The 10,594-nt window shown below is 31.4% G+C and overlaps 1 protein-coding gene and 1 pseudogene across 1 annotated transcript; one reads left to right on the top strand and one right to left on the bottom strand.

Annotated features, from left to right (window-relative positions):
* Positions 1 to 2,387: 2,387 nt before the first annotated feature.
* Positions 2,388 to 6,279, bottom strand: LOC139851835 (endoplasmic reticulum oxidoreductin-1-like). The gene is made up of 10 exons (XM_071841010.1): positions 5,873 to 6,279; positions 5,211 to 5,342; positions 4,855 to 5,113; positions 4,627 to 4,737; positions 4,435 to 4,553; positions 4,256 to 4,360; positions 3,967 to 4,169; positions 3,391 to 3,514; positions 3,133 to 3,296; positions 2,388 to 3,033 (listed from the first exon to the last, which is right to left on the bottom strand). Exons 1-10 carry the CDS (start codon positions 6,053 to 6,055, stop codon positions 3,006 to 3,008), a joined length of 1,428 nt encoding a protein of 475 aa, XP_071697111.1. The 5' UTR covers positions 6,056 to 6,279; the 3' UTR covers positions 2,388 to 3,005.
* Positions 6,280 to 7,411: 1,132 nt separating this feature from the next.
* Positions 7,412 to 9,758, top strand: LOC139853451 (protein FAR1-RELATED SEQUENCE 11-like; annotated as a pseudogene).
* The last annotated feature ends 836 nt before the right edge of the window (positions 9,759 to 10,594 follow it).

Below are 10,594 nucleotides of genomic sequence, written 5' to 3'. Positions count from 1 at the left end.
AAAATTTAGCTTGGAAAAATCATTGAATTTAATAAATGGTTGTTAAGTATTTAACGGAAAAAGTCGGGTTATTACAAGTTGATTATAAAATACGTAAATAAAAACGTATATTAAATTAGTAATAAATCTTCTTAAATAGATAAAAAAAATCGTCGAGCTCTAAGAGTTAACCGTAAGTCCGTAACTAAATCACATCCTGCAATTTCCGTTATTTTGGTAGCATATCATTATCCTAATTAATTTCATATAATACGGCCTTTTAGAAAAATGTATATTCAAAATAATGTAAATTTTCGGCAGAGATAAAATTTGGAACTTAATTTCATATTCTTTCATATCTTTTAATTTAATAGCAAAATCTCAGCTAAACATAAAAGATCTATAAATATTTATCTTTTACTTGGACCTTATGTTTATAAATATTTATATCATCCATTATTTTTCTTTGTATTATATTCACCAACACAAATTGAATTCGTGAACAACAAACAAAAATTTAAGTCGAGAAGAACAATGGGAGATACTACAGGTGAACAGGTATTACATCACTTTTTGTTATTTAAAATAATACGAAGTATTATATTATACTGTTGAAGAGCTTATTGATGAATACTAAGGTAGTTTCAACATAATTGTTTATGTTTTCTTATATGTTTGCCCACTTTATCAACGTTTTTAATAGCAGTTGCAATCGGTTTATTTGGTTTGGTAATACTCAAAATTAAGCTTCTAAAAAAAATACATCAAACAGTGATGGTTATAATAAAATATCACATGAGAAGTAAATAGAAGATTAACAGGTGAACATGTATTACATCACTTTTTGTTATTTAAAATAATACGAAGTATTATATTATACTGTTGAAGAGCTTATTGATGAATACTACGGTAGTTTTGCAAATATTTGATTGTTCAAACATAATTGTTTATGTTTTCTTATATGTTTGCCCACTTTATCAACGTTTTTAATAGCAGTTGCAATCGGTTTATTTGGTTTGGTAATACTCAAAATTAAGCTTCTAAAAAAAAAATACATCAAACAGTGATGGTTATAATAAAATATCATATGAGAAGTAAATAGAAGATTATTTTAATTTATTTTGATATTGATAATTTTTTTTTGTTTATCATACTTAATTTATGTTTGACTTTGTTGATTAAAATTATAGGTTCATACATGTAAGTTTGTTCTTGAAAAAAATACATATAAAGTGAATGTTAAAGGAATATTAAAGGAAACTGCAGAAGAATGGTTGAAGACACACGTGAGTAACATCATTATGAAATGTAGCAAATGTGCTAAACCTTACAAGAAACCGGATAATCACAAATGTGAAGATGCTCCGGCACCTAAAGTTAATAAAAATGTATGTGGCGATCCACATTGTAAGGCTCACTATAACAAACCGATTATGCAACCGCCAAAAGTCAAGAATATTGATCCACCACCATTCTGGAGCCCACCGCCCAGGATGCCATTTTTTGACCAAATGCAACCAGGGCCAATGTATCCTACGTCTTTTTGGGAGCAACCGAACCCGTTGTATCATTCGATGCCACCACCAATGCTACTACCTGATGAGGGATTTTCAGGGTTCAGTTTTCCTAACTTGGGAGGATATAATCGTCAATGGTAAGTAATTGTTATAGTGATGAATAAGTGTTTGCAATGTAATAGTAGTCATTGCAATTGTCTAGTTATTATAATTTAAAGTGAATTAGATATAACATATTATATTTATTTAATTACTCGTATAATTTAAATTTAAAATTTACTGATCATGTGATTTGCATTCATCCAATGTAACCATGCACCTCTATTCAATTACCCAACATGACATTTATGTCGTTTCGTAAGTCCATTACCGAAGCTACCTATTCAGATTTTCATTCGATTTTCAACAATTTTTTTTTTTTTTTTAAAAGCAAGTTGTTGGCATCGAATACTCTCATTTGTCACACACGCACGCGTTTTCGGGCAGGAAACCCGAACCGCATTACAGGGATCCGAACCTTATACATTATGCTTATCTTCCTAACATCATACTTTCAATAAAACATAAATGCAAATCTTCATCATATGATTATACATTAGGACAAATATACCATACAAGATTCTCAAATGATCAAACATTTTAGCATTAGGCATGAACACCCCACCTCTGACCACCCCAGCGAGCACGCCATAAATTCTGGCCTTGTAGAAAAGGTTTGTTTTGTTTGCCTATTATTCTTGTATGCTGCTACATTATACATAAAGATAGAATTGAGCTTGTAAAGAGTGACAATCGACAATTCACATAGTCACAGTGCAGCGATAAGCTGATAACTACCTGTAATGGTAGGAATGAACTGCAAAGAGACACAAGTTGTATAAAATAAATCTTTTGATAGCTGAAAGTTTGTGCATCATGTTCTCGGATCGTACATTTCGCTTTTGTATTGCTCTTTATTGTCACTCTATGGATGTCTATACCTTATTCTTTGATAATGAATACGTTTACTGACTATAGAATTAACAAGTTACTGATGTTTAAAGTTTAAACTTTGCAAACTAACCTTAAGTTTACGATATTATAAAGGCACCATGAAAATCTTCACTAATGACTTGATTAAGGCAATGTTTTATCTCTGGTGGTCAAATGGGCCAAACATTAGAAATAGTACAGGTGTATTTTTTGTGTACAAAAACTTCCATTTAATGTAATTTCGCAACCAATTTGATATGTGAAGAATTACTTTAACAATTTTAAAACCTTGGAGATATTCTTTTTTAATCCAACTATACAGAACTACTTGGTTATGACCCATCAACCTGTTTATTTTACCACCTGTTAGTCAACAAACGTATACTGACAATTTATCTGGGTTGCAACTAAAACACCTTTTAGTCAAAAACGTGACACCATTCATATGATTGACACATTCACATTTACTAATCCTCGAGACATATATCTTCACCTGATTAGTTTCAACTTCAACTTGTGCTGGTCCATTAATGATTGTCATCTAGTTCTTGCTAAGTTTTTCCACCTGAAAAAGGCAGCCGAAAGGATTAAAACTTTTACTACAGATTGTGCGCCATAGTTTGAATTAAAAAAAAAAACGTGAACAATGAGCAACAAAGCGTACCAGCGAGCTATCAATGATTCCCATCGTCTGTGATTAAAATTGAAATCTCTATCAGGAGGCTGTATAGGCACCTTATCTCTCATGTTACTGACATATATAAGAGATTCTGACAGCCGATTTAGTAAATTAATTAGTGCAATTACTTCATTTCTTTGTAATTCAAGCTGTAATACAATAAATATATCAGAAATATTAGCATTAGCAAAAAAAAAAAAAATGAAGTCCACTGAGATAAACTTAAGAACGCGGAAGCATTACTTGTGGGCTTGGGTTTCCTTGATCATCAACAGAGAAGAGTATTTTTAAGGCAGTTCCAAGGCCAAGAACCTGAAGTTTTCCCCAAAGACGACACTTCTCACATCCAACACAGTCCATCAGCGCACTGCAACATGTGCGATTAGAAAATGTCGTTTTCAACCGTTTATTACAAATAGTCCCATGTGTCAAATATATGTATTTAACTAGAGGGGAGTGAGTCAAACTAGTCAAACGGGTCAGGCAGATTGAATGTAGTCCCAATTCCATTTTTGATTGATAGAACTCCCTAAAATTTTCTATTCGAATATGTAGACCATTACCTTAATAGTTTTTGCAGTCTAATCACTTCATAATAAACTAGTGTATAACAAGCCGGATAAAGGAGTTTGTAGGGGAACACAGGCTCCTGTTCAAGCTATTACTAAAAGATGACACGTTTCAACCTGAACCCGCTTTGACCCATTTTCCAACCTAGTTTATACACCCTTAGGACCTAACCATATAAGAAATCATTTGTATATCTAGAGCACAGGCATAACAAGCTATGCATTAACATAATTCGGGATGAAACTAAACCTGATGTTTCGAAACTGATCTTGGATTTGTCGTCTAAGTATTGGTCCACCATGGCCTTGCCAAAGTTCAGCCTCGTCAAAGGGAAGAGCACATGCAGCTTGCAATTTGGAATTATGAACCAAACGTCGAATCAACAATTGGGCTCGCAAATCCTCCACTTGGTTACCAGAGTCATACTCAGCCTGATCCAAGTAAGCACCCGCCTGTAACACAACACACATATTAAAAAAAAAAAATTCTCATGCGAATAAATGTGTTCAACATTCATAAAGGATGTTAAAAGGCTCACTTTTATCACAGCTCTAAGAACGAATAGGAAAGTGAAGTACAAATTTTCCACACGATCAGGATGTTTCAAGACACGATCATTCATCAATTCAATATTAGGACCCCACTGTAATTATTCAAATACATGATTAGTTTACCGGTAAATTCCTCAAGACAATTAGACATGCACACAACATGAACCTGATTGGCAGTCTCATCAATGAGATAATCAGCAGCTATGTGGATCGAAATTGAGGAATGCAGACCAGATATTAGTTTGTATAGTACTTTCTTTTCTTGGCATGTCTCTCCATACGCATCTATAACAACAAAAAATGACATTAGAAGTTGGTTATACATAACCACAAAGTGCATAGACACAACTGTATTTACATCTTGGACAATTTTCTGAATATATTGCATCCCATATTCTTCTTGCCGATGGCCCTGTGTAACCCGTATACTGTTCAGGGTTCAGTTGCAAATTCACATATGTCATTTCATCTGAAGAATTTCAAAATATGAGTTAGCATTATATCCAAGTTGGTTAAAATATATACTTTTTCCAAAAAAAAAAAAAAAAAAAAAAAAAAAAAAAGTTGGTTAAAATTAGCATATTACCATTATCAGTTTCATCATCATGAGTCCATGGATTGTCTATTTCTACCCACCCTTTAAATGACTTGGCATCTAGAGTACGGTCAACAGTAGCCTCGGGCTTTCCCTCTTGGCATACAGGGTCATCTCGTGCAAGAACATGGAGTGACGGTTTCTTAAAAGATTCGGGGAATTCATTTTCTGGACACTCACAAACACTGCAATCACGAAGGCGGCACATTCCATCATCAGGCCAGAAAGGGCAATCACACCATAACTTTACCTGTCAGGGATGTAAGTAGATCACAATTATAAATAACAATAAAAAACTAATTAGTAAATAATTATATTTCCAAGGTATACATCAGAGCAAACAAGACCTTGAAATATCTAAAGAAGGGAGTCTTAACAAGCTCTTGTAACAAGGGATGTAAAATTTCTCCATTAACATCATCAACGCTGTCATAATCGCAACAGCAGTCCTCGACAATGCGTGGATATCTACAAGTATCCTGCTCAACATATAATTCAGTAACAAGCCAAGTTAGTAACATGTTTATATTGTTAACTGTTGGCTTTATGGCCTTCGATTCAAGTGCATCAAAGCAAAACCTAACCACATTGATTGGCAGTAAGTCAGTGGAGAAAAAAAGAAAAGAAAACATACATTACCTTCCATTAGTTCTAATGAAATACTACTATCACTATAACGCGATTCGATCAATATTCAATATAAGTTTTGTAACACGTAATCAGAGCATATCATATTCCAACTCCCGCACATAGCTCAAAACTTTGACTACTACTTGCCAATTGCATATGATGCATAAACATAAGTACATGGATAATGAATGTGTGTTCTCTACGGCCTCATAACATGTTTAATTGGATTAAATGGCATCAATAAGCTAACAAGTTCACCTGTAATTTTCCACTACATAACAATAGCTAAACAATGCATGCATAATTGCATAAATGAATTAATCAAATAAACACAATACAAATAGATAGATAGATAATTAGAGAGAAAGATATTATATACCTGAGAACAGAGGTAGGTTTTATTGAGATTATTACGCCATGGATTAAGATACACAGCAACTAAAACGGCAATTGCAGCCCCGATAATTCCATACAGCTTCCATCCAGTTTTGGTGTTATTGTATCTAATTTTGACTTCATTGTCATTATTAGCTTCGTTTGATTTTCTATCAACCTCCACCATTAGTAATCAGTAAAAATATATATAGCTGTTAGAAACCCTAGCAGCAATAATAATAAAAAAAAAACCTAATTTCTACACAACAATTAGCGAATTTTCGTGAGAGAAGTTATGAAATGATCGTCTTTCGAACACGTAACAAGTCGATTCTGGAAGCTGCCCGTGCTAAGGGAAACCGGAAACAAAATAAAATTAAACAAAATTAGTTCTGTTTTTCGAGTTTTTATGAAAAAATCATTCGAAATGAAATTTTGATTTTATTTCGATAACAGGTAATTTATCAGTAATTTTAATAAGGGTGATATGGGAAAATAATAAGAATTCAATTCAAAGCTAATTAATATGGACTGATAAATCGGAAATATTTGAGTATTTAATGCTTGTTATCATATACTAACTACTAATAAGACCACCCTCATGGTTAGTTATCCGCCCATTAACCGCTCATTACCCGTAATTAACCATAGGCACCACTTAATTATCCGCGTTAGTTACCCGCTTTCACCATAGATTTAACTGAAGAGTTATAGGAATTGCGGGTCCCAGTGCTTTTTATTGTTAGACTTGATGTTTTATTGCTTGTACGTTGTATATTAAGAGGAGTATTGTTTTAGCCATGATAGGGAGTGTTTAGTTATGAGTTAGTTATACGATATTGTTGTTGATGTGGCGCTGATGTGGAAGGTTAAAATGATGAATAGTTTAGTTATGATAGAGAGTGACCTAACACCATAGCATACAGTAGCATTTTTCTAATATAATAAGACTAAATAATGCTTTAAGAGCATCAGATTAAAGCAATTAATTCCATCAAAATTTCTAAACGTAACCACTAGTTACACATTAAATATTAATCTTTTTTCTACTCTTCCAATTTTGCCCCTGTTTCAATCTTCCAAATTAATTCTTAATAATTTAATATCACAAAACTGATGTTCCTCCCATAAATATATCCAAATTGAATACACAAAATATTTAAATATGTCAAAGTTAATGACTAATATACGGAGAGGTTTAACAAAATATTTTTAATATTTTTGTTAGCATCATCATTTCCTAACTAAATGTATTGGTCACGTTTATATATGATGAAGTACTTCTATGACAAAAAATTCAGTAGCTAGTGTATTCATTCTTTTACTGCTTCGTAAAATTCATCCATTGATCAGTACTTCCTCACTAACGTGTACATCATCATTAACGATGAGTCGACGAGGTAAACTTTATTTTGATATCCACTCATTTTAGCAATTAAATTTCTAATGTATGGTACTGTGTATTAACTACTCATTAATCATTATATTAAATTTACATAGTGGTTATTAATTTATCGTTTTTTCATATATGAATAATTTAGTTATGATTGATTTAAATGAAATACCTATAGAGGAAGACTTGATAAATACTGAAGAGGAAGGAGGTTATATTGAAGATGAGGATGAAAACAAAAATCTAGATTTAAATGAACCATTTATTGATCAATGTTTTTTAAGTGAACAAGAGGCATTTGTTTTTTTATCAAAATTATTCCAAAAGGAATGGATTTTCTATTCGTAAAGGTAGGTTTGTGAACAAGAACGGAGAAAAATCTAGGCGAAACTTCTTTTGTCATCGTGAAGGAAAGTCGAAAATTAAAATGGTAAATCACTTAAAACAACAAAGGAATCGGGGTTCGATAGTTTGTGAATGCAAGGCCCACATGCGTATATCATTGAGGAGAATTAATGAAATTTTCCCGAAAGAGTGGCAAGTCACTAAATTTGTTTCGGAGCATAATCATGAATTGTTATCTCCTCGAGAGGTTCAGTTTCTTCCTTCATATCGTAATATTACAAAAGATGATGAAAACCGTATAATCTTGTTAAAAATGGAGGGTTGTCCGTTAAACAAATTATGCGCGTAATATAACTTAAAAAAATGTAAGACACGGAGAACTTGATTTTCTTAGAAAAGATGTTCATAATTTTATTGGCAAAAATCATAAACAACACTCAAATTATGATGCCAAAGAACTTTTAGAGTATTGTAAAAATGCAAAAATTGAAATTCTAGATTTCAATATGCATTTACCCTAGATAATGGAAATAGACTATAACATATTTTTTGGGCGCACAGCCATTGTTTTGATATGTATCAAAAATATGGAGATGTTGTCGTACATACAAAGTCAATTCGTATGACATGCCTTTTGGCATATTTGTTAGTGTTGACAATCATGGAAGAACCATTTTATTTGGTTGCGCACTTCTACGAAACGAGACTACAAATACATTTCAATGGTTGTTCAAGGTACTTCCTTGATATTTATGCAAATTCGTACATTATGTATCTTCTTTTGGTGAATTAACCACGTACTCATTAATTTCTTAAATTTGCAGAATTTTTGTTTACTTATGAGAAGGTCACCGCATACAATATTGACTTATCAAGATCAATGGATGACACAAGCGATTGCAAAAGAGGTTCCTTTTGCTAAACATTCATTTTGTATATGGCATATAACTACTTAGTTTAGTAGTTGGTTTATGTCATTATTGAGAAGTGAGTATTCAAGTCGATGTTCTGAATTTTACACCTTATATAAGTTGGACACAATTGAAGAATTCGAGAAAAATTGGCCGTTGGTTATTAAAAACTACAATCTTACCAACAATAAGCATGTTATAGGCTTGTATAAGATAAAATCATTTTAGGTACCCGCATATCTTCGTGATTTCTTTTTTGGTGGTATGACAACTACCGGGAGATCGAAAAGTATTAATGCTTTTATAAAGAAGTTTATATCTTCTCGTACATGTCTAAGTGACTTTATTAGACAAGTAAGTAGTCATTTTTAGTTAAATATTTATATTTTAGATAATTTCTTATGGTGATTATTAGTTATTGTTATATATATATATATATATATATATATATATATATATATATATATATATATATATATATATATATATATATATATATATATATATATATATATATATATATATATATATATATATATATATATATATATGTTGATCTTGCAGTTGAAGATGTTCAACAAAAACAAATGCATGATACTATGTTACAGAAATATAGGGGGTCGCACTTGAGATCACTTTCACCGTTAGAAGAACAAGGTCACCAATTTTTAACTCCATTTGCTTTTAAAAAGTTTCAAGAGCAGTTTGAACTCGCAACGCAATACTTGGTTGAAGGAACTCGATGTTCGGGTGATGAAGAAAACACCATTAACTTTATTGTCAAACATCAAAAAACAACACGATGTCATAATGTGGTTTGGGATGGTAAGGTGGCTAAGTGCTCATGCAAAAATTTTGAATTTATTGGCATACTTTGTCGCCATGTGCTAAGTGTATTTATTCATAAGGGTTGTTTTGAAGTTCCTTCTACTTATTGGCATCCACGATGGAGTCGCAAAGATACTCAAGTTGATGAAATATGTTCATTACCCCAAGAATCAATTCATGTCATCTCAAAATCTGATGGCAACAACGAGGTTGAAGCTGATGTGATTGACATGGTTCAATGTCCTATTAGATCAAAAATCAAAGGACGACCCAGTCAAAAGAGAGTGAAAAGTGGAAAATAATTGGCAAAACAAAGAGGTTGTGGATTTTGCAGGGGTTTTGGTCACAATGTTAGCACATGCAAAGAAAATTTGAGTGATGAAGTTTCTAATAGAAAAAGAAGATTGATTTAGAAGATGAAGATATTAATCCAATTTAATCGACAAAATGCTAGAGCACTAATATCATCGTTTGAGATTTACATATAATTAATTGTGATTCTAGCTATTGAATAACCAAATATTATAATAATATATTAGTTTACGTTTGTTATTATATGTTAACTAGTTTTATGAGCCCGTGCGTTGCACGACAATTGTATAAATTAATATTTAATATTGTTAATATTAATACTTATCAAATGTATATATAATTACAATGAAATTACTGATAACCTTTGTTTTAGAAGTATTTATATTGAATACTTAAAGATAAATTATGAGTCCGTCCGTTGGAACTATTTTAACTTCAATTGACAAATAATCGATAAAGCACTAAATATGAGTCCAGTAAAAAAAATTAAAAAACTGATCGTTAATAATACTATTTAATTTACATTTCTAATTGTATATAATTTTAGCACAAACTAATTCTATTATGTCAAGATCTCAAATGAAGCTGAACATAGATAAATCTAAATATCTATAAGTATTACCAAATAACCATTTTAACATTAATTGAAAAATAATCGATAAAACACTAACATGAGCCCGCAAAAAGTTGTTATCTATTGTCTTCAGACAAAAAAACACAGTTTAAGAAAATGTGACTGACGCATTGTATTTTTTTTAAAGTTTTTTAGTCTTAACCCTTATTTTTTAGTATCTTTTTGTTTTAGATGTATAAAAGTAGTGGTATAAAGAACTTTACTATATTATATTTTCTACTTTTTTTAAAAGTGGAAAGTTAATTTGTATAATCAAAAAATAATAGTTCATTATAGAATTGGAAAGGAGTTAGTATATGGATA

The sequence above is a fragment of the Rutidosis leptorrhynchoides genome, chromosome 6, assembly GCF_046630445.1.
Source record: "Rutidosis leptorrhynchoides isolate AG116_Rl617_1_P2 chromosome 6, CSIRO_AGI_Rlap_v1, whole genome shotgun sequence".
Taxonomy (NCBI): Eukaryota; Viridiplantae; Streptophyta; class Magnoliopsida; order Asterales; family Asteraceae; genus Rutidosis; species Rutidosis leptorrhynchoides.
This window is presented reverse-complemented; position numbering and strand designations above follow the sequence as displayed.